Raw genomic sequence first — 23,576 nt, 5'->3', positions numbered from 1 at the left:
GCTCGGGCTGGCTGTTCCCACACCCCCGCCCGGCCCGGCTGGAGAGGAGACCGTGCGAGGGCTGGGACCCCGCACCCCGGCCCGCGCCCCTGCTTCACGGTGAGCGGCGAAGGCCCCTCCGCGTGGACGGTTCCTTCTCCCCCTGACGCATTTGGGGGAGGGGGACGTTGGCCTGTCCCTCTGACCCCCCTTTCCCGGGGGGCTCTGACCAGGGGAGAGGGGCAGCTAAGAGGGACAGGAAGCCGAAGGGTTGGGAGGTGCGGTGGGCTCCTGGACCCCATCTGGTCATCCAAGCTTGAGGCAGGGAAGTGGAGACACTGGGTTAACGGGGGGGTGAGGGGGTGCCGAGAGAGCCCAGGAGAGCTGGGGGGTGTAGGGGTGTCTCATCAGGATGGGGGTACCCCCTGCTCTGTTTGTGCTGCAGAAGCGGGCAATGACCGGCCGTCCGGACGCCCGGCCGTGGCTCCCGCCGCCGCTGCTGCTGCTGCTGCTGCTGCTGCCGCAGCCGGCGCTCCCCGCCGCGCTCACGGTCGGGGTGCTGGGCCCCTGGGCCTGCGACCCCATCTTCGCGAGGGCGCGCCCCGCGCTGGCCGCCCGCCTGGCCGCCGCGCGCCTCAACCAGGAGGCGGCCCGGGGCGCGCCCCGCCTGGAGGTGGCGCTGCTGCCCGAGCCGTGCGGGGCGCCGGGCGCGCTGCGGGCCGTGGCCGCCGCGCTGGCCCGCGTCTCGGGCCTCGTGGGCCCCGTGCACCCCGCGGCCTGCCGGCCGGCCGAGCTGCTGGCGCAGGAGGCGGGGGTGGCGCTGGTGCCCTGGGGCTGCCCGGGGGCGCGGGCGGCGGGCACCACGGCCCCCGCGGGGCCCCCCGCGGCCGAGGCCCTGTACGCGCTCCTCCGCGCCTTCCGCTGGGCGCGCGTGGCCCTGGTCACCGCCCCGCAGGACCTGTGGGTGGAGGCGGGGCGCTCGCTGGCCGCGGCGCTCCGGGCGCGGGGGCTGCCGGTCGCCCTGGTGACAGCCATGGAGCCCTCGGACGTGTCCGGAGCCCGGGCGGCCCTGCGGAGGGTGCGGGCGGGGCCCGGGGTCAGAGGTAGGCTCCCGCGGGGCGGGGGGGGGGGGGGGGGGCGCCCCGCGGGCCCCGGCGGGCGGACCCGGGAGCGCGTGTCTGTGTCCGCAGCGGTGATCATGGTGATGCACTCGGTGCTGCTGGGAGGCGAGGAGCAGCGCTGCCTCCTGGAGGCCGCGGAGGAGCTGGGCCTGGCGGACGGCTCCCTGGTCTTCCTGCCCTTCGACACGCTCCACTACGCCGTGCCCCCCGGGCCCGCGGCCGTGGCCGCGCTGGCCAACAGCTCCCGGCTCCGCAGGGCGCACGACGCGGTGCTCACCCTCACGCGCCGCTGTGCGCCCGGGGGCAGCGTGCTGGCCGGCCTGCGCCGGGCCCAGGAGCAGCGGGAGCTGCCCCCGGACCTCAACCTGCAGCAGGTAGCGGCTGCTGGGAGAGGGGCCGAGAGGAGAGGGAGGGGCGGAAGCTGGGGAAGAAAGCAGAGGGAGGATGGCCACATTGGGGCAGGGAGGCTGGGGGCCAGGAGTGGAGAAGTGGATACAGTCATGGCATGAGCGGAGGATGGAGTCAGTGGGGAGAGGAGGGTGGAGTCAGTGGGGAGAGGAGGATGGAGTTAGTGGAGAGAGGAGGATGGAGTCAGTGGAGAGAGGAGGATGGAGTCGGTGGGAGGGAGGAGGTTAGAGTCCGTGGAGAGAGGAGGATGGAGTTGGTGGGGAGAGGAGGATGGAGTTGGTGGGGAGAGGAGGATGGAATCGGTGGGGAGAGGAGGATGGAGTCAGTGGGGAGAGGAGGGTGGAGTCAGTGGGGAGAGGAGGGTGGAGACGGTGGGAGGGAGGAGGATGGAGTCGGTGGGGAGAAGAGGATGGAGTCCGTGGGGAGAGAAGGATGGAGTCGGTGGGGAGAGGAGGATGGAGTCAGTGGGGAGAGGAGGATGGAGTCGGTGGGGAGAGGAGGGTGGACTCGGTGGGAGGGAGGAGGATGGAGTCAGTGGAGAGAGGAGGATGGAGTCAGTGGGGAGAGGAGGATGGAGTTGGTGGGAGAGAGGAGGACCACAATGGGGAGAGAATAAGGAGCAGCTCTACCTGCGCTGGAGACTCCAGGGTAGTGTGAACGCTCTGGTCTCGCTTGCTTGGGGCATCGTTTCCAGAAAGACTGAAATGAGAGGGAACCCTAAATTCCGCAGCATCTTTGCAGTCTACTTCAAGTAAACCCGCCCCCAGCACCACCACCGCGGACACCATAGCACACAGCTGGCATTCTTAAGAGGGCAGGAAGGAGAGAGGGTACAGATTTCAGAGGTGCTCCCTCTGGGGGGCTTTTTAAAATGTATTTTATTGATTTTTTACAGAGAGGAAGGGGGAGGGATAAAGAGCTAGAAGCTAGAAACATCCATGACAGAGAGACATCGACCAGCTGCCTCCTGCACACCCCCTACTGGGGATGTGCCCGCAACCAAGATACATGCCCTTGACCAGAATCGAACCTGGGACCTTTCCGTCCACAGACCAACACTATCCACTGAGCCAAACTGGGTTTGGCCTCTGGTGGTTTTAACTTGTTGAGATCCATGACATCTTGTGAGAAGCAGAAAGGTCATTAATTCTTTAGATCCACGGCTTATTCCTGAAACCAGCTAATACCCAGGATTCCCTGAGAACCAGAATCCCAGTGCAGACCACCTCGTCCCACCCTGTGCATAAAAGGGGGGCTGTAAGCCACTAACATAGAAGGGAATTTAGATGTCAGGGCACAGAAAACTAACAATTTAAAAGGGCCCTGTGAGAGAGTGCTGGAAGTGAAGGAGGGGTGAAATACCCCCCACCCAAATGTGGGGTAGCCAGAGGCGGGAAGGAATGGGAACAGGTGGGATGGAGTGAAAGTGAGAGAGTAGAGAAAGCGGTGGGGGAAAAAACCCTCTGTAGTTCTCAGTAAGCAAGGCATCAAGTCCTGTCATGTTTACTTCTAAATCCATCCACTCTCCATTCTCGCTGTCGCTGCCCTGGTTCGGGCCACACCATCTCTGGCCCAAACCTGAAAACAAAATCTTCCAAATGGTTTCTGATTCAGCGCTTACCTGTCCTAGGCCTGTCTCCACCCAGCCATCAGCTTGAACTTCAGACATGGGACTGTCACCTTCTGTTCGAAGCCTCCGAGGGGCTTCTCTTGCAGGAGAAACGCGGGTCTCATCCCATCGCTGACTGGTCTGGGGTCCTCTCTCTTCCACCTTCCTTGAACTTCAATCAGACCGGCTAGTTTGGTTCCCTGGATGAGTCCTTCTCTTTCTCTCCATGCCGCTGGCTGTGCTGTTCCCGCTCTCCCGCACCAGCTGTCTGTTCCCTGGATAATTCCGGCTCATTTCCCGAGGGAGGGCCCTCCTTCCTGTCTGCGCAGCTGTCTCCGTTCCTGGACCGCACTCACTGCCCGGCCCTGACATCCTTGTCCGTCTCCCCAGTCAGAGGAGATTCCCTGAGACAGGGACTCTGTCTTGTCTACCGATATACCCCTCGTGCTTCCCATGCCGCCTGGCACTGTGAGAAGTGGGAATAGAGAGGCTACGTAAGGTCTCGGGGAACAAAAAGACTAAAAATGGGAATTAGAAGGCGTCTGGTTAGTGGTAGGTAATGACGTTAAAAATATAGTCAGGCCCGGTTGGCATGGCTCGGTGGTTGAGCATCGACCATGAAGCAGGAGGTCGTGTTTCCATGGCGGGGCAGGGCACGTGCCCAGGTTGCGGGCTTGATCCCCAGTAGGGGGTGCGCAGGAGGCAGCTGACGGATCAACGATTCTCATCATTGATGTTCCAATCTCTCCCTCTTCCTTCCTCTCTCTGAAATCAATTAAAAATACATTCAGGCCAAAACCGGTTTGGCTCAGTGGATAGAGCCTCGGTCTGCGGACTGAGGGGTCCCAGGTTCGATTCCGGTCGGGGGCATATACCCTTGGTTGTGGGCACATCCCCAGTGTGGGGGGCGGGGAGGTGGTGGTGCAGGAAGCAGCTGCTCAATGTTTCTCTCTCATTGATGTTTCTGGCTCTCTATCCCTTTCCCTTCCTCTCCGTAAAAAAATCAATAAAATATATTTAAAAAATAAAAAAAAATTATATATATACATATACATACATATATATATATATATATATATATATATATATATATATATATATATATATATATATATATTCAGGGCAACCAACAGGAAAAGGAAGGGAAGATCTGTAGGAAAAGGAGAGTTAGAATTTACCAAAGGTGAGAAGAGTCTAAGAGTCCTGAGAAGAAGGAAGATCTGTGGGAAAGGAATTGGGATAGCCAGAGACAACAGGGAGATGGGGCACCTCTGACTGGGAAAGGCCCCGGGAAAAGGTAAGGAGAAGGGCAGTCTGTTTACGGGCCGGGACCCCACCCCCTGAGCCCCTTCCCCTCCCCCCCAGGTGTCCCCACTCTTCGGCACCATCTACGACGCGGTGTTCTTGGCGGGGGCCGTGGCGCGAGCCGGGGCGGCGGTAGGTGGCGGCGGGGTGCCCGGAGCCGCTGCGGCCCACCGCGCCCGGGAGGCCCCGGCCCCGGGTTTCTGCGGGCCCCTGGGAGGAGCCGAGGAGCCCCCGCTTGTGCTGCTGGACACAGACGAGGCGGGGGACCAGCTGTTCGCCACGTACATGCTCGACCCCACCCGGGGCTCCTTCCGCTCCGCCGGGACCCCCGTGCATTTCCCTGGAGGGGGCCCGGGGCCTGGGCCCGATCCCTCTTGCTGGTTCGACCCAGACGTCATCTGCAGCGGAGGTGAGGGCCGACCCCAGCCTCCACCAGGACCGTCCCCGGGGACCTCCCGCAGAGTGGGGACAGACAGTGGGCCTGAGATGTGTGCGGGCCCCCTCTCTTGCTGAGCCCCTAACGCCCTCTTCCTGGCATTCCCAGAAGCTCCCCGTTGGCGGAACTCACGGCCTTTGGCTAGCTCCCTTTCCCAGCTCCCACCCCCTGCCCGGGAGCCTCCAGGGTACGGCCGGACCGCACGCTTCCCTAGGAAGGCTGCCTCCCCTCCACCGAGGTCCTCAGGGCCCCTCTCCCTGCCCTCAGGAGTGGACCCGGGCCTGGTCTTTATCGGCTTCCTCCTGGTGGTTGGGATGGGGCTGGCGGGGGCCTTCCTGGCCCATTATGTGAGGTGAGTGAGGCAGTGAGGGAAGCAGGAGGGCAGCTTGGCTCTCTTCGCGCCAGAAATGCAGCTGTGCAGCAAGCCTGGGCCCCTCGAGAGAGGCGGAGAGCGTTTTTTAAAGGGACAGGAGGGACGGGTCCTAGAAGGCTGTCCTAGTCCCAAGGGAGGTCTGGTTTGGGGATGGCTACCCGCCCCCCACCCCCCAGCAACACGGTCCCCTTCCGGCTCCTCTGGTGCCGGCGGGCCCCCTTTGCGGAGATGACCTGCTTCCCCCACCAGGCACCGGCTGCTCCACCTCCAAATGACCTCAGGCCCCAACAAGATCCTCTTGACTCTGGATGACATCACCTTCCTCCACCCACCAGGGGGCAGCTCTCAAAAGGTGGGAGAAGCAGGGAGCCAGGATCCCACTCTCATTCCTTAAATATCTGGTCCCCAGCCCTCGCCCCAACCCCCAACTGGAAAGGAGGTCTGGTGTCTGCCCCAGCCCTGCCCCAGGCCTGGTGAGGGCCGAGGGCCAGGGTCACAGGCCCAGTCCTGGCTGCTGCCCAGGGCAGCGTGAAGCTCCAACAGGAAATGAATGTTTGTTTTGTAAACTGTCATCTGCAACTGTCATCTGCGGTGCCCTGGGAAGTACTGTCACGATCACCTTCCCTAATGACTCTTTAGCCCCCAGAACTCTGCCTGAGAACTCAATAAATCCGGGACCGGAGTGTATTTGACCCCTTGCATTGACCTGTGCCCTCCAGGGGGCCCCGGGGAGTAGTCGGTCGAGTCTGGTGGCCCGCAGCGCGTCAGACCTTCGCAGTGTCCCCAGCCAGCCTGCGGACAGCCCCAACATCGGCCTCTATGAGGTGAGCCTGAGAGTCGTGTCAGATCCTCAGGAAACGGAGACAGGAACCCCAAAGAGGATCTAGGGAGAGGTCATCCGTTTCTAAAAGGGAAGCAACCAGGAATCCTTCCTGCCCAGGGTTGTCACTTAGCTGTTACCCAGGTGAGGCGTCTGCAGAGCCAACCTGTGACCCAGGGGCCAGGAGCCTGCCCGATGGGAAGCGTGCTGGGACCAGGGTGCAGCCTGGTGTGGCCACTGAGAACACCCCCCACTTTGCTGGAGCCCCGGGTCCTCCCTCCTCAGTGATAAGCCTCCAGGTTACCGAAGGGCACAGACCTCCAGGAAAGGTAGGGGCAGAGGGGCCTCTGGGATATGGCTTGCCGGCCACAGAAAGGACATGGATTGTTCAGGATGGCAAGTTTCCAGACACGGCTACCCGTGACTCAAACCGACTCACGTTTCGGCCCCACCCGGCATTTCCACCCAATTCCACCCGGACTCAGGAAGGGCGAGCTTTCGAGGGGAAAAGGAAAGCCACCAAGGGCCACAGGACATTAACGATGGGCTCAGCGAACCTGAGTGGTGGATGAGTGGGAGTTAATGAGAACAAATCAGGGAGAGCTGAGAGAGCTCAGCCAATCAGAGGGGAGGGCATATTTAGAGGTCCAGAGGGTCAGGTCACCGAGAGAATGCAGACTGTCATGTAGAAATCATCACGTCATAGCTCAGAGCAGCACTACCGTCATTTTGGGCAGGTTATTCCTCACTGTATTGGACTACCCTGTGCCTTGAAGAATGTTGGGTGTCTCCTATCTCTGGCCCTTTTTACTAAACATAGCCCTCAGTGCTGTTTGTTTTTTTTTTAATTATATATATTTTATTGATTTCAGATAGTAAGGGAAAGGGAGTAAGAGGTAGAAACATCAGTGATGATAGAGCCTCATCCATCAGCTGCCTCTGCACACCCCCAACTGGGCATCGAGCCCACAACCCGGACATGTGCCCTGACCGGAAGAAATCAAACCTACTGGCTCACAGGTCACTGAGCCACACTCGCTTGGCTGCCTTCAGTTCTTGTGACAATTAAGAATGTCTCCATTTTTCTTTCAAAATGCTTTTTAGGGGTCTGTATCAACATGCCCCCTCCCCAAATTCCCTTCTTGTCCAAATCCCTTATCAACACGCAAGGCCAGCTACAAGGTCCAGGGCAAAATAAAAATGAAGGGCCCCTTGTTCATTCCAGATGACCACAGCAGATCGTTGAACCAGCTCAGGCCTACTGAGCGTGGGCCCCTGTGTGGCTGCAGATACGGCATGCCCATGAGCCAGCCTGCCATTCAGCTGGGGACAGTGGGGCCTTGAGGGAAGCTGCCTAAACTGCGCCTTCAGTCTATAGTGAAGCCTGATCTGCCCAGACTCCTGACTCCACCACAGCGCCCTCTCATGCACCAGATGATGAGGGCTATGACCTCAGTGACATTTGTGTTAGCAATGGCTTGCTCAGTAGGTGAGCAAAGTCGTTCAGGCCTTCTGATCTCTTACCCAGGGGTGGGCTCCCGCCCAGCCAGCTGACAGGTGGATTGGTTTGACATCAAACCCAAACTCCTGGCTCCTGACACTCTTTGTCACGTGGAAAATGTTCTGGGGCAGTGGACATGGGGGCTCTGGGGCTCTTTGCATCATGGGGTTTTAAGAAACTGGGTTCACATCCTGACCGGTTTGGCTCAGTGGGTAGAGCGTCAGGCTGTGGGCTGAAAGGTCCCGTGTTCGATTCTGGTCAGGGGCATGTACCTTGGTTGCAGGCTTGATCCCCAATAGGGGCATGCAGGAGGCAGCTGATCGATGTTTCCTGGGGCGGGAAACATCCCTCTCCCTTCCTCTCTGTAAAAAGTCAATAAAAATATATTAAAAGAATAAAAAGAAACTGAGTTCACTACTCGTATTTCTGCTCCAGGGAGACTGGGTGTGGCTGAAGAAATTCCCAGGGGATCAGCACGTAGTTATCCGCCCAGCAACCAAGACAGCCTTCTCCAAGGTAGGACTGGGCCCATGGGAGGGAGGGGGTTGGCAATCATTTCTCCTCTCTTGCCTTCTCCTTGCAGCTGGGTACAGAGGTAGGCCCCCAGTGGAAAGATCAAGAGGTCTCAGTGAAGTGTCCCCTCCTCTCTGAAGCAGGTTTCCCATTATGCTCTCTGATAACACCAGTTATTTCCTCTGATGTGCTTCTCGTATATGTAATTTTAGGTTCCTCTGGGTGCCCGATTATTTATCTGCCTTCCTGACTAGCCCGAAAGCTGTGAGAAGGCTTCCCCGAGCCCCCTCCATTATATTTTCAGCACCCAGCATAGTGTCTGCAACATTAGAGAGACCCAATGTTTGCTGAGTGAGTGACAGAAAGTAAAAAAATGGGCTTTCAGTTCTGTCAGGTCATTCATGCAGAATGGCCTGGCTGATGCATACTGAGTGAAGTGAAAAGTTGGCGAAGAGGCTATAAAATGGCTTATTCTGGTTCTTCCAACCTCAATGCCCCCCTAACACCATGCAGCCTTGGCCTGGCCTCCTTCCTTGATGCCTCCCCAGAAGCTCTTGGTCATGGCTGCAGAATGACTTAAGTGGACTACTTGTAGTTGTCAACGGACTAAATCACCACTTAATACAGCAGGCAGGCAATGAAGATGGAAAGAAGCCCATCACTGAACCAAAGGAAAGCTAGAAAAGGAATCAGTCACCTGCTAGCCCCCATTTCCCAGCATGCCCAGCGGTGAGGGCCTCTGTCTGGGACCACAGCTTGACTACTCAACCCCTTCTCCTGAACTGGGGGAGGAGGGTGGAGCCACAGGCAGAGTGACTCACCAGTACAAGCCATTCCTGGTGGGGTCTTCGTTTGTTTGTTTGTTTGTTTGTTTTAAAGATAATCTTATTGACCTCGATCGAGGAAGGGAGAGGGATAGAAAGACAGAAACATCAATGATGAAAGAGAATCACCAATGGACTGTCCCCTTGCACATACTCCACTGGGGACCAAGCCCACAACCTGGGCATATGCTGTTGGCTGGAATCGAACCCGGGACTCTTCAGTCCACAGACACACTGTTTCCACTGGGCCAGATCATCTAGGGCTATTTCTATTTTTTAAAAATATATTTTATTGATTTTTTACAGAGAGGAAGAGAGAGAGAGAGCTAGAAACATCGATGAGAGAGAATCATCGATCAGCTGCCTCTTGCACACCCCCTGCTGGGGATGTGCCCGCAACCAAGGTACATGCCCTTGACTGGAATTGAACCTGGGGCCTTTCAGTCCGCAGGCTGACGCTCTATCCACTGAGCCACACCGGTTTTGGCATCTAGGGCTATTTCTGGTATTTTGTGTGGTTTTTTTTGTTTGTTTGTTTTTTTAAAGCAGTGCAGCTTCTCCCTGGTTCTTCCCCCAAAGGCTGTTACATCAGAAGGGGAGGTGGTGGTGCCAGTGGCTTCTCCTTCATGAGGTGTTTTTCCTTGAGGCCTGACAGCTCCAAGTCTGATGGTTAATAAATCGGAACCTGCCTAGATCCTGATGCCCAGTGCAAAGGAGTCTTTTCACTCCTAACTTTAAACTAAACCCATACTCAGTCTCTGAACGGTAGCCTTTGAAGATGTCTCTTCAGAGAGAGAAGTCTGCTGAAAAAGCCCTCCTACGTGCCCTATAGACCTTCTGTTCACCACTGCAATCCCATCTTCAGAACCAGCCCTGAATCACAGCCTCTCGTCCCCACCTTGCTCCCGGGGCAAATGCCTGTTACCCCCTCCCCACCCCCCAGCTGCGGGAGCTGCGGCACGAGAACGTGGCCCTCTACCTGGGGCTCTTCCTGGCGGGGGGAGCGGACGGCGCCGCGGCCCCCGGGGAGGCCGTGCTGGCCGTGGTCTCGGAGCACTGCGCGCGGGGCTCCCTGCACGACCTGCTCGCCCAGAGAGACATAAAGCTGGACTGGATGTTCAAGTCCTCCTTGCTCCTGGACCTCATCAAGGTGTGTGGGAGGCGGGGAGGTGGGGGGCGGGGAAGAGAGCTCAGGGGAGCCGGGACTGAAGCTGCCCTCACCCACCCACCCCCTCCAGGGAATGAGGTACCTGCACCACCGAGGCGTGGCCCACGGGCGACTTAAGTCCCGGAACTGCGTGGTGGACGGGAGGTTTGTGCTAAAAGTCACGGACCACGGCCACGGGAGGCTGCTGGAAGCGCAGAGGGTGCTGGCAGAGCCCCCCAGCGCGGAGGGTAGGACTCCCCGGCTCACAATTCCAAGGCCCCCCTGTCCCTCCGCCTGGCATCCTCTCCCTCCGTCTGGCATCCTCTCCATCTCACATCTCCCGGACGCGACCCCTGCTGCGGAGAAGGCCTTGTGACCTCTGAGATGAGGAGGGTGAAGTCCCAGAGGCGGGGCATTATCGGGGCGCAGCCTTATCCCTGAGGAGCCGACCTTCTGTCCTTGCGATGCGTGCGGCCTGTTCCACGTGGAACTTAGCCTGGGGGCGGGGCTTGTGCCCAGGGGCGGGGACTCCTCTGGACCAGGGGCGGGGCCTCTGGGTGAGGGCGGGGCTTTTCTGAGACCCCTGTGGGTGGCCTCCCCTGAGGATAGCTGCGGGCCGCAGGGCCAGCCTCAGGCGGGGGAGGGGAGGGATTGGTGAGTGTGTGTGTGGGGGGGTTGTCTGTCCCCAGTTCCCCCCAAGGCCCTCCTCGCACCCACGCCTTCTTCCCCGACCCCAGACCAGCTGTGGACAGCCCCGGAGCTGCTCCGGGACCCGGGCCTGGAGCGCAGGGGCACGCTGGCCGGCGACGTGTTCAGCGTGGGCATCATCATGCAGGAGGTGGTGTGCCGCAGCGCGCCCTACGCCATGCTGGCGCTGACCCCCGCGGGTACGGCCCCCTCCAGTGGGGTTTGAGCTAGAAGGGCCTCCTGCTGTTCAGCAGAGCCGGGCCACATCCAGCCTCGCTCTTTTCCGCAAGCCCAGTGCTGAGACTTAGTCATGTAGGCCTCCCTTCAGGCCGGGTCTGAAGGTGCAGAGAGCCAAGCCCCAGGACAGGCAGGGGCGGTTCTTAGGCGCCAGACGTCAGTGGTTTCCTCTCTCCTGAGCCTGGGCTCCAAACTGCTCCCCCAACTGATGGAACAGGCTCCTCTCTGGTTCTTAGGGGCTTCCGGAGGCAGGGGGGGGGGGGGGGAAGAAAGATGGGAAGACAGCAGTTGAACATGGTTCAAATCATATATATATCATCTATAGGACTCAGCAAGCTACTTGATCATCCTAGCCCTCGCTTCCTATGTGTAATAAATAGTAGACTCTGTCACCTTACTGCCCCCGTCCCTCAGGGCTCAGGGTTCCCTTGTCGCTCCCAGCAGCCCCCTTCCCCCCTTACCAACGCTCTGATTTAAAGGGCCCCTTCCACGCCCCGCCCATCTTGAGCTTCAATGGTCAGGGTTCTGTTCTAGTGCCCCCCTCTCACGGTCCGCTTGTGCCTCCAGAGGTGGTGCAGAGGGTGCAGAACCCCCCTCCGCTGTGCCGGCCCCTGGTGTCCATGGACCAGGCACCCATGGAGTGCATCCAGCTGATGACGCAGTGCTGGGCGGAGCAGCCGGACCATCGGCCCTCCATGGACCGCACCTTCAACCTGGTGAGGGGCTGGGCAAGGGCAAGGGGAGCTGCAGGGAGGCGGCTGGCAGGGCCTCTGACCCGCCAGGCTCTTCCTCAGGGGCAGCCTGAGCCTGGGTTTTGGGTGGGGACAGAGTTAGAGTGGAGGCCACAGAGGCCTTTGGGGCCTGAGACGGAGCTGTGAGTGGGAGAAATATTTGATTCTGCTCAGTATTAATTGAGAACTAAGTATGTTCCCGGCCAAACGTGGCAGAAAGACCCTGGGCCTGGGAATTGGCGCTGAGGGTGGATTGGTTTCAGTGCTCTGTGAATGACTAGCTGAGGACAGCTGGCCTTATAGGGTCCCCATTTCCTGTGTGCCCACAAATAATGTGGGAAAACACAGCGCCCGGCATCCTGGGGTGTGGGAGGGGCCTGATGAGTTGAAGATGAATGAATGGGCGAGAGAGAGAATCCGGCATAACTCTGCCTCAGGGGAGGGCCATGGCAGCCAAGGTCCTCAGCAGCTCCACCAGATGCCTCCTCCCACTAGTTCAAGAGCATCAACAAGGGTCGCAAGACCAACATCATCGACTCCATGCTGCGGATGCTGGAGCAGTACTCCAGCAACCTGGAGGACCTGATCCGGGAGCGCACGGAGGAGCTGGAGCTGGAGAAGCAGAAGACCGACCGGCTCCTCACGCAGATGCTGCCTCCGTAGGGGCCAGCGGGGACAGAGCGGGGAGGGCAGCGGGGCGCCAGCCGGACTGGGGTGGCCCCCGGGTGACCTCACCGCCTGCCACCCCTAGGTCGGTGGCTGAGGCTCTGAAGATGGGGACACCCGTGGAGCCCGAGTACTTTGAGGAGGTGACCCTGTACTTCAGCGACATCGTGGGCTTCACCACCATCTCCGCCATGAGCGAACCCATCGAGGTGGTGGACCTGCTCAACGACCTCTACACGCTCTTCGATGCCATCATCGGCTCCCATGACGTGTACAAGGTGGGGTGTGCAGGGGACAGGCCCTTCCTCAGGACCAGGGCTCCCAGCCCAGCCCTCCCCGCCGGCCCCCGGGCCCCCAGCCCCGTCCTCTTTCCCGGACAGAACTCCTTTCCTTCCCTCCCCGCCAGCCCCCAGCTCAGCCCCCAGCTCAGCCCCCAGCTCCGAGGATCCCCGGTGTCTCTGCGCTCGAACCCAGTTTGGGCCTCCTGACAAGGAACCCTGGGGGGGGGGGGCGCTCAGCCCTGAAGCCCTGCGGCCCCCCCTCAGGTGGAGACCATCGGGGACGCCTACATGGTGGCCTCCGGGCTGCCCCAGCGCAACGGGCAGCGGCACGCGGCGGAGATCGCCAGCATGGCCCTGGACATCCTCAGCGCCGTGGGCTCCTTCCGCATGCGCCACATGCCCGAGGTGCCCGTGCGCATCCGCATCGGCCTGCACTCAGGTAGGTCCTCCCCCCCCCGGCCCCCCCACTCCCCCCCACACACTCTGGGCGCTCCTCTCTGGGGCAGGGGGGGAGGGCGCTTGCCCTGGAGCGGCCTCTGCATGCTGCAGTCAGGGTGCGCTTGGGAGTGTTTCTTTGGGGGGGCCGGTGGGGTTGATGGGGCGCTAACCTCCCCCAGGCCCCAGGGGCCGCCAAGCCGCCGGCTCCAGCCCCGGTCCCTCCTCCCACCACCCCGCTCCCCGCAGGCCCGTGCGTGGCGGGCGTGGTGGGGCTCACCATGCCGCGGTACTGCCTGTTCGGCGACACGGTCAACACCGCCTCGCGCATGGAGTCCACGGGGTTGCGTGAGTGCGGGCGGCGGGAAGGGTGCGCGGGGGGCGGGCAGCGGGGGGCGGGCAGCGGGGGGCGGCGCGGCGGGGTCCGCAGGGAACCGGCAGCGGGAGGACGCGGGCGCGGAGCCAGGTCACCCCGTCCTCTGCCCCCAGCTTACCGCATCCACGTGAACGCGAGCACCGTGCGCATCCTGCGCGCCCTGGACCAGGGCTTCCAGACCGAGGTGCGCGGCCGCACGGAGCTGAAGGTGAGGCCGCCGCTCCCCGCCCCCTCTCGCCCCCGCCCCGGCCCCGCCTGTCTGATCCTCCCTCCGCGTGTCTTCCAGGGCAAGGGCACGGAGGAGACGTACTGGCTGGTGGGCAGACGCGGCTTCACCAAGCCCATCCCCAAGCCGCCGGACCTGCATCCGGGGTGAGGAGCCGTCCCCCGGGGGCGGGCCCCGCCCCTGGCCCCGGGCCGGGCCTGACCCCGCCCGGCCGCCAAGCGGCAAGACCTGGGCCCTAACCCCCCGCCCCCCCAACTCCCATCCTCCACCCCTGAGGCGCCCTCTCCCTGCAGGGCCAGCAACCACGGCATCAACCTGCAGGAGATCCCCCCCGAGCGGCGCCAGAAGCTGGAGAGGGCGCGGCCGGGCCTGTTTCCCGGAAAGTGACGCCGGGCGGGGACAGGTGCTGCCCCCGGGCCCCTCCCCAGAGGGCAGGGGCTGCCTGCGACTCTCCATCCAAGCCAGGTGTCCTGGTTTCTGTCTGACGTGGTGAGCCCGGGCTGGCTCCTGTCCCCAGAGCTCTCCCCCGGGAGGGGAGCACCAGCCACGGATTCTGGTAGGGAAGGTCTGGAGGGGTCCAGGAATTCCGACGTGGGAATCCCTGTAACCATGCCCTTCTGTGACCTCTCCTCAGACCCCCAGTGCATTAACCAGCCCCCACCCCACCCCCACCCCCACAGGCTGTGCCCTGCTCAAGAGACAGAACCCTAGGGGGCAGCGTTCACCGGAGGACAGATGACTGCAAAAGCCCTTCCGGCCTCCGCCCGCCTTCAGGAAGCTCTGATCCATGGTCCTCCCCTTCCTGGGTGAGCCCTCCTGGTTCCACCATTTCCTCTGACACCCTCCTCTCCCCTCAGGTCACCTCCAGAAGCTCCTCTTCCTGACAAGTGCTGCTACAGGTGACCAAAACCTGCCTACTGCCCGCCGGGGGCTTCCGTGCAGCTTTTCGTCCAAGGACTCTGGGCCTTTCAAAGACCGGGCTGCCGGCCGGCGGTGTGGCCTGTGGAAAGTCCGGTGCCCGCGCTGGGCTTGGTCTCGTCCACGGGGAGTGCGAGCGGCCCACGTGGCTTCCACGCCCCCTGGCTCTGCCAGCCGGGTTCCAAATGGTTGGCCTTGGGATACAGGGCCCTGGGCATGTGACCTCCAGCCCCAGTGACCCTGAGACCAGCAGGATGTTGGGGTGGGGTGGGGTGGGGGAGTCGCCACTTTCCAGGGCTTCTTAAGGCACCAGGAAGCAAGTTCTGGGATTTGGATGCCCCAACCCCAGAGAAGGCGGAGACCTCCTGGCCCACCAGAGCAGAGGACGTCACCCAGGCTGAGGGTGTGAGGGCTGCTGTTTAGCGTCAAGCGACAGTCCCTACTCCATCCCCCGCCTGTCAGGAACTGCCTCCTTCACTTGTGGGCGTAACCACGTAACATGCCCAAGTGCAGAGAAAAGCTGGCTTTAAGGCGTTGGAGAGAAAAAAAAAAAAAAAAAAAAAAGCCAACTGCACCAAACCTTTCCTAACCAGAACACCCAGGGGATACTAGTGTTCTCGGTTTACCTGGGCAGCCGCCCCGTCCTGGCACGTCCCTGGCTGGAGAGTCTGTGTGGAAGTCTCATGTCCCAGAGCATGGGCCTCGGCAGGTGTGACTCGGTGTCCTCCTCCGCTGCTCCAGACCAGAATAGGATTAGCAGGTGCGGCAGGCACCCAGGCTGCCACTCTCAGCCGTGAGCATCCGGTCCCTGGAAGCATGCAGGTAGAACTGGAGACATCATGGACCAAGGATACAGCCAGAGGGAATTCCTAGGTGGAAGGATGAGCTAAATCTCCACTATGTGGCGGGTGGGCCAGCAGCAGTGACATCACCTTGGAATTTGTTAGAAATGCCCATAGAACTACATGATCCTGGGATCCCTAATATTTCCAGAATCTCTAAGATTTCATTAAAACACACACACACACACACACACACACACACACACACACAAGCAAAAACAGGCTAGAAACTAGCCTGAGACTTGTTCTGATTAGCCTACGGGGTGATTTCTATTTTGTTTGAGTCAACATTTTTAAAGTAAGAGTTACCACATTTAACCCTAGCCCAGTTGTTCTCAACCTTTCTAATGCCAAGACCCTTTAATACAGCTCCTGATGTTGTGGTGACCCCCAACCATAAAATTATTTTCGTTGCTACTTCATAACTGTAATCTTGCTACTGTTATGGATTGTAATGTAAATATCTGTGTTTTCCGATGGTCTTAGGCTCTATAGCAGCGGTTCTCCCACAGGTTGAGAACTGCAAGCAGGGTCAAAATTACAGTGATGCAGTAGCAACAAAAATAATTTTATGGTTGGGGGTCACCACAACATGAGGAATTGTATTAAAAAGGATCGTGGCATTAGAAAGGTTGAGAACCACTGCCCTAGCCAGTTTGGCTCAGTGGATAGAGCATTGGCCTATGGACTGAAGAGTCCCAGATTCAATTCTGGTCAAGGGCTTGTGAGTCCGGGTTGTAGGCTCTTGCGGGCTCCAGTTAGGGAGCGTGCAGGAGGCAGCTGATCAATGATTTTCTTTCATCATTGATGTTTCTATGTCTCCCTCTCTCTTCCCCTCTGAAATCAATAAAAATGTATTTTTTAAAAAGAAGTACTGCATTAATATATATATATATATATATATATATATATATATATATATATATATATATACACACCAAGTTTCTCTCTTCTCTGAAATTAAAAGCCCTGCAGAGGGGCAACTGCTGACTGTCTGCTGGAGCTAAAGAGCAACTGTCCCCCAACCTGGGGCTTCGCTCTCCAGTTCTCAGGGTCCCCCACTCCCTGTCCCCACAACACTGAGCAGCTCTGTGCTTGGCTGGCCCTGAGGGCTGTGATCTCAGGACTCCGGGGGTAGCTAGTGTTAGGATTGCAAATGCTCCTGGAAGTTGCTTTGCCTGGTGTGTAAAATCCTTGAAAGCCACAAGCTTAGTGGTCATACCTTTCTTTCTAAACGTAGAAAAATCGAAAATCCAGCATGTGTGGGTTCTGGTTACTCAAGGTGGTGCTGCTGTAGTGAGTAATTTAGTGGATAAAAAAAACAAAACAAAACATTTTAAACAGTTTGGAGATGAATTAAGGATTTTGTAAAAACCCTGATGTAAACACAAAATATTTTTTGAATTATGTACATTTTAAAACATCTCTCTTCAGATTTTCTCTGTACTTAGGTCCCAGGGTTTAGGGCAGATTTTGCATTGCTGGTGCTGGACCGGACAGTGTGGATTTTGCTCTCACTCCCCTGCCTCTTCCCTCCCTTCCCACCTCAGTTTACCCTCTCCTTCCTCTCTCCCCTCTGCGAGGGTACCTAATGGCCTGTGACTCAGGGAAGCCTCAGGGGAGAGTTGACCTGGGGTTGGTGCGGGGGGGGGGGGGGGGGGGGGGGGAGGAATTAGTGTGAGTTATTCCCTAGAGGAGGGGGGTGAGGAAGAGGAGGAGGAGGAGAAGAAGGAGGAGGAGGAGGAGGAGGAGGAGGAGGAGGAGGAGGAGGAGCTGGGTCCAAACCTAGGTTGAGGTAGAAGTGGTGCAGGCAGGGCTGAGCAGGTCCCTTCCCACCCTCAACTCAGCCTTGTTACCAGGCCTCCACCTCAAATGAGCAGATGTGCCGGGGAGGAGTCTGGTAGAGGAGAGTCCCGTAGTCAGAGAGGACAACTTGGGGACTACTCACTCAGAGCTCACAGAGCTAGTGGAAGAAGAGAAGGGGGAGAAATTAAGCCTGTCTCCTCTCTGCCCCTCAAGCTCTCTTCCTCTATCCCTGTCTCTCCCTCTCCCAGTCTCCCTGTCTGTCTGCCTCTAGGCTTCTCTCTCCCTGTCCCCAGTCCCCTTTCTGCCTGGCAGTTTATCCCTGCCTTTCTCCGCAGCTCCCCCATTTCTGTGGAACCACTTTTCCTGGACCCAGTCAATAGCCTAGAACTCCGCTACCCTCTGACTCAGTCCTCTCCACCTACATATTTCCTCCTTGTTCCTAGAACCTGGGCAACTCTCAGCCCAGACAGCACCTGGCTTGGTCTTAGGCACTCCCTGCCTTCCGATGTGCTTACACTCCCTCTGCCAGCCGGTCTGTGCCAGGAGCCCACACTCGGGACTGTCTCCCTTTGCTATGGCTCTGTAAGCAGGACCACTGATGGCCAAAGCAGGGGCCTCCGGCTGCTGCTGCTCCTGGGGCCTGCAGCAGACACAGGCAGCCCCGTTAGGGGGTCTGTGATGCTGCAATGTGGGCTCTGTTCACTGGATCCTCTGGACGGTGCCCTGTGGGCACCAGGCCTGGTGCAGTGGTGTTGGGTTTCGGGGTGGGGGTTGGGGTTGAAATAAAGGTGTGCTTTCTTCCATTTCATGCTGCGTGGTCCTTTGGCCTGGATGGTCGGGACACCCCATCCCAGAAGGTTCAGGGAGGGCTTCAGATAGAGGTGAACCCCGGATATGGCCTGGGCAGGGCGAGTGCGCCAACACCGCCCACCCCAGGAGCTCCTCTGCTCAGGGCGTCTGCTCTGAGGGAGCAGGGAGGAAGCCTCGGGCCTTGTAGGCTTATAGGAAAGGTCAGGGTGTCTGGGGCTCCGGAAATGGGTGGAGTGGCCTCATCCCTTGGTCACAGACAAGAGAGAGGAAGGAAGAGAAGGGCAGAGCTTGTCTGTGGCCATGGCACGTGACCCATGACCCATGAAAGCCAGAGGCCAAGACCGAAGGAACAGAGCCCCCAAATGGGGACGTTGGGGTCCGTGAGTCTCTGGGTAGGACCTCACCAACAACCCACATTTGACCTCTGACCCCTCAATAGCCTGCTGCTGAGACACGAGAGCAAGACAGACCATCCCAATGCCACCAATGTGTGGCCAGCCCATCGGTTATCCATTTCCTTTTTTTTTTTTTTTTTTAATATATTTTATTGATTTTTGTACAGAGAGGAAGGGAGAGAGATAGAGAGTCAGAAACATCAATGAGAGAGAGTCATCGATCAGCTGCCTCCTGCACACCCCCCACTGGGGACACGCCCGCAACCAAGGTACATGCCCCTGACCTGAATCGAACCTGGGGCCCTTCAGTCCCCAAGCCGACGCTCTATCCATTGAGCCAAACCGGTCCCGGCTCCATTTCCTTTTGAGCCCAATGCTTCCATCCTGCTGAGTGGTGGGCAAACATCCCTGCCTCATTCTCAGTCCCTGGGGAACTGGTGGAACCGACCCGAGACCTCCCCTCCGGTCCTACCCACCCCATCCGTGTGGCTGCAGGGATTGCTGGGAGGACAGGCAGGTGACTGGGACCAGAGAAAAGCAGCTCAGAGCTGAGATGCGACTGGGAGCCAAGCGGAAAAGTTGTCTCCTTTCTCTGGGGCTGCTGAGGGGATGGGACACGGAGTGGTCTTGCCACCACAAAGTTAAGGAGCAGAACGGACAGGTGGGCACCACCCACTCTGGGCTGTGTGGGTACCATGGGCCCACAAGTTGTTTTCTTTGCTTAAGCCAGATTGAATTGGGTTTTGTGTTGCTCTTTGTTGTTGTTCTTTGTAGTCAAAATTGTCCTGACCGACAGTCCTCAAAAAAAATTATGGAATGCAGTGGGGGTTAGACTGGTTTAATATGGAAGGAAAGAGGAAAACGCTGGGCTAGGAGGGAGGAGGAGGAGGAGAATGATGGAGAGCAGTCGAGAGAATAGTCTCTGAGCTGGCCAGACCCTCTCTGTGTGTGACTATCCATTTAGGGGAACCTTCCCCAGCCCAAGGTTAAGACCTGGGGTGAGAAAAGGCACACCGCCTTTGTGCCTTGTCAGGAGTCTTGTGCTGACTCAGCATTTAGAAGGTGGAGGAATATTTTGGGGTCCTGCCTGGAAGGAGGAGATGCAAATGGGGAGCATGAATGGTCTCCAACCTCAGCACGCGCCTGCTGTCAACACTTAATGAGAGACTGGACTTTGGCAGGGAGATTGGGGCGGGGCAGATGGCTCTCCCTGCTCCCCGCATGAGGACAGGAGTTCAGAAATTGGGGGAAAATACCTGTGATGTCTGGAAAACCTGGATTCCTGCAGGGTGAGGTTTGCTTCTCTTGGCTAGAGACTCACCCATCCAAACTAAAGCCTCTTGTCCTCTCCCTGAGAGACATCCCACCTCCCCATCCACCCCTGAGCCCATGTCTTTGGCCCTGGACCCTGAGAAGGCCGTGCTGACCAAGCATTTGCCTATTCTGCTCCCAGGGAACTTTGATCCTGCCGTTCGAAACCCATATTCCCTCACACCCCTGCGCACTCCCGCACACCCCTCACCCTCTCTCCGCGCACGCCATTTTGCGCATGAAAACGGCTCCAGCCGTGAAAGGACTTGAAGACTGCGTGTCCAGCAGATCTTGGGATCAGGAAGCAAACCCAGTAGCTCAGACTCTGGGCCTCCGGTGCCTCTCAAGGGCCCTGGAGAAGCTCGTGTCACAGGCAGCTCCGCGTCACGCCGCCGCTTTGATTCTTCCTGAAATCCCGCGATGTAAGCTCCAGAACAGCATCTGTGTGATCGGATGATAAAAGAGCTTTGACTTGGTGGGCTATGAGCATGAACACGTTTTACATCTCTCCAGTGAGCGCCTTCACACCGTTAGTCCAGCTGAAAACTCCAGCCTTCTATCTGCTCTCAGTGCCTGCTCCCAGCCTCGGCTTCAGGGACCCGGGGTGGGGGGAGGGCGTGTCTGCTCCTGCCCACCTCCCCCAGCGCTGCTCCGTGACCTGGAGAGGAGGGACATGGGGGCAAAATCCATCTTGGGAACCCTGCCCCTCACCCTTCAAGTGAGGGATACAGAGGGAGCTTACCTGCTCGCCTGCTGGAGAGGTTGCTCTGGTCTGCGGGGCTGCTGGCTGATGTTGGCTGCATGTGCAGAGGGGGGCTCGCTACAGACCGAATAAAGGTGAGACTTCACGGCCCCTCACACACACCACTTCCAAGCCCCCCTAGCCAATTTTGTTTTCTTTTCCCCCCCAAATATATTTTTATTGATTTCGGAGAGGAAGAGAGAGGGAGAGAGAGATAGAAACATCAATAAAGAGAATCACTGATGGGCTGCCTCCTACACCCCCCCAACTGGGGATGGAGCCCAAAAGGGAATCGAACCAAGACCTCCTGGTTCATAGGCCAACACTCAGCCACTGAGCCACATCTTTCCTTTCCTTTCTTTTCTTTTCTTTTTTTTCTTCTAATTCTCACCCCAAGGATATTTCCCCCACTGACTCTTAGAAAGAGTGGAAGGAAGGGGAGAGACAGAAAGAAACACCGATGCGAGAGAGACACATCGATTGGTTGCCTCCTGCGCACAGTGTCCTTGACCAGGCTGAACCTCAGACCCTTCAGTAGGGGCCGACACTCTATCCACTGAGCCAAACCGGCTGGGGCTGTTTCCCTTTTCCTAACGAGGACCTCCAAACTGGAGAAGCTTCAGCTCCTCACGCCTGCCCGTTGGATCCGTCCTGGGTGTGGTCCCCGGGGAATTCGGGTTCGGCTTACTGGCGGCATTCTTTGGTACCGGACCCCTCTGAAAGCAGCTGCGCTCTCTCCCCCTCCCAGCACAGGCAGCACCTGTCCCTCTCCGGCCCACAGCCCGTGTGCCCCACGCTGTCTGGGAGGCCGCCCGGGCCGCCCCTGGGTTCAGTGTGTGCTCCGGCCTCCATCTCCTCCAAGAGGGGCCTCTTCCTCACGCGCTCGGGCCACAGGGGCCCGGCCAGGAACTACTCCCCCCCCCCCCACCCGCCGCCTTCTCCTCAGGCCCCTGCCTCACTCCTGTCTGTTCTGCATCCCGGCTCCGCCCAGCCCCCAATGTGCTGCCCGGCTCCCACCCTCACGGGCACCTCCAGTCTCCGTCAATGGTTCTTCCAGAGCTTGGCGTTTGTGTAAGGGAGGGTAGCCCCGTCCAGATGCTGTGCCCACCAACTGTCTCCCTGCCCCACCCTGGCCACGGTCCCTCCGGGAGCACAGCTCTGTCTCCCTGCAGGCAGGAGGCGCCCTGCCCTCCCTACCCCCAGCAGAGCTTCAAGCAGGAATACCTCGACCCCCTGGACCAGTGGTTGGCAAACTCATTAGTCAACAGAGCGGCAAACCGCGGCTCTCGAGCCGCGTGTCAGGTGCGAGGTGGGGGGAGGGTGTCAGTGGGCACAGGTACCCAGGGGCGGGTGTGGCGATCAAACAAGAGCAGACGGCCTTCGCCTGAGACTCGGGTGTCCCTGGGCGTGTGCCAGGTGTGTGCCGCCACACAGAGGGTTTGCCCGGATCCCCTCCAGGTGACCGGGCCACGGGCGATGGCTAGGAGAAACCCGGGCGATTATTCCCAGATGCCGCTGCGTCACCCTGAGAAGCGTGAAGGAGACGTCCAGCGGGAAGGGGTGGGCATCCCGAGAGAGACCGCCCTGCCAGCGCCCGGTGCCTCTCGGTGGTGGCGGTTTCTGATGGCCCCGCTAGGCGACCCAGCAAACGCCCTCGTCACTGCCTGGATGGGCTGGGGATGGAGTTCAAACCCACGGAGCCTGAGGAGGGGGCTGGCGAGCGTGACGGGTACAGGTCTGTGCGGGAGCCTGAGGCCCTCTCCTCTCTGGCCTTCCCGCACCATCAGCGTCCAGCGTTCAAGGCCAAGTTTGACAGGCCGGCCAGTGAGGAAGACACAGCCCCGTTGTCCCACGTGGACGAGAGCCCGGCCTGCCTCCCAGAGCTGCTGGCCCGAGGCGGCCCTGTGGCCCCAAGGGTGGCTACTGGCCCCTGGCAGCTGTTCCCTGGCCACCCGGGGCTGCTCTGGGGACACAGAGATGAGCCTGGCGTTGGGGACACCCTCCCTCTGGCACCCACAACGCCTTTGGAGCAGGTCCCCTCTGGCCTGTCAGTCACCCTGGCCGAGAGGAGACACTGGGCAGGTGACGCTGGAAACTCAGAACTCCTGGGGTTTCACTTCTGGCCTCTTCCTCGGTCCATCAGAGGCCCGAGCCCGCCTTCCTCTCCCCAGCCAGGAAGAACAAGAGTGTGTTCGGTTCTGGGGGACAAAGCAAGGGCGTCCCCACCGCGATGAAGTGATGCACCAGGCTCCCCAGATCGCCCACCGTGGGGGGCAGAAGCCGGGGTCCTGCCCTCCATCCGAACTGTGGCCCCGGAGGGTCCTCCGTTGTGCTGGGCTGGCAAGGTCGAGGGCGGCCCCGAGTGGGGGCGGCTGAAAGGCTTAGAAAAGACAGAGAATGAAAGGTGGGTCTCCTGCCGAAATGGGTTTGGCTCAGTGGGTGGCGCGTCGGCCTGCGGACTGAAAGGTCCCAGGTTCGATTCCGGTCAAAGGCATGTACCTTGGTAGGGGGTGTGCAGGAGGCGGCTGGTTGATGTTTCTGACTCTCTATCCCTCTCCCTTCCTCTCTGTAAAAAATCAACAAAATACATCTAACAAAGAAAAGAAAAGAAAGCTGGGCCTCAGTGGGACGCTGCTTCCTGAGAGACAGCGCCGCATCCCACAAACCAAGTCTTTGTTTCAGAGCAGATGCCACGAGGCAAAGAAAGGGCGACACACACACACACACACACACACACACACACACACACACACCCTGCATGCATTTCTAATGACTTTGCCCCTCGGTCAGGACGTTTACAACGTTCTCCTGGGTTTCGATCCGACTCAACTACACGCACCTGAACTCTATGAAGCCCACGTCACTCAGACACGTGGGACCGCGTGTTCGGACCACAGGGTCACGCTCACAACCACAGCTGTTGGCGTCACTGTGCGGGGCGGGCGCTGCAGGTGGCCACGAGAGGACTGAGCCTTCTCGTCAGTCCGTCAGTCCGTCAGTCCGAGGCTTGAGCCTGTCCGAACGCCGAAGCCGCGGCCCACACTGTGTTCCCAGGAGGGGGGGGGGCGGGAGCCGGA

The 23,576-nt window shown here is 59.2% G+C and overlaps 1 protein-coding gene across 1 annotated transcript; it reads left to right on the top strand.

Annotated features, from left to right (window-relative positions):
- Positions 1 to 235: 235 nt before the first annotated feature.
- GUCY2D (guanylate cyclase 2D, retinal) lies at positions 236 to 16,316 on the top strand. Its single transcript, XM_036452486.2, has 19 exons — positions 236 to 1,082; positions 1,170 to 1,474; positions 4,483 to 4,831; positions 5,126 to 5,210; positions 5,481 to 5,583; positions 5,951 to 6,055; positions 7,988 to 8,068; positions 9,833 to 10,039; positions 10,128 to 10,284; positions 10,774 to 10,923; positions 11,528 to 11,676; positions 12,187 to 12,350; positions 12,443 to 12,635; positions 12,903 to 13,077; positions 13,323 to 13,421; positions 13,563 to 13,657; positions 13,736 to 13,821; positions 13,969 to 14,078; positions 14,533 to 16,316. Exons 1-18 carry the CDS (start codon positions 392 to 394, stop codon positions 14,060 to 14,062), a joined length of 3,288 nt encoding a protein of 1,095 aa, XP_036308379.1. The 5' UTR covers positions 236 to 391; the 3' UTR covers positions 14,063 to 14,078; positions 14,533 to 16,316.
- Positions 16,317 to 23,576: the final 7,260 nt, after the last annotated feature.

The sequence above is a fragment of the Pipistrellus kuhlii genome, unplaced genomic scaffold, assembly GCF_014108245.1.
Source record: "Pipistrellus kuhlii isolate mPipKuh1 unplaced genomic scaffold, mPipKuh1.p scaffold_m20_p_23, whole genome shotgun sequence".
Lineage (NCBI taxonomy): Eukaryota > Metazoa > Chordata > Mammalia > Chiroptera > Vespertilionidae > Pipistrellus > Pipistrellus kuhlii.
This window is presented reverse-complemented; position numbering and strand designations above follow the sequence as displayed.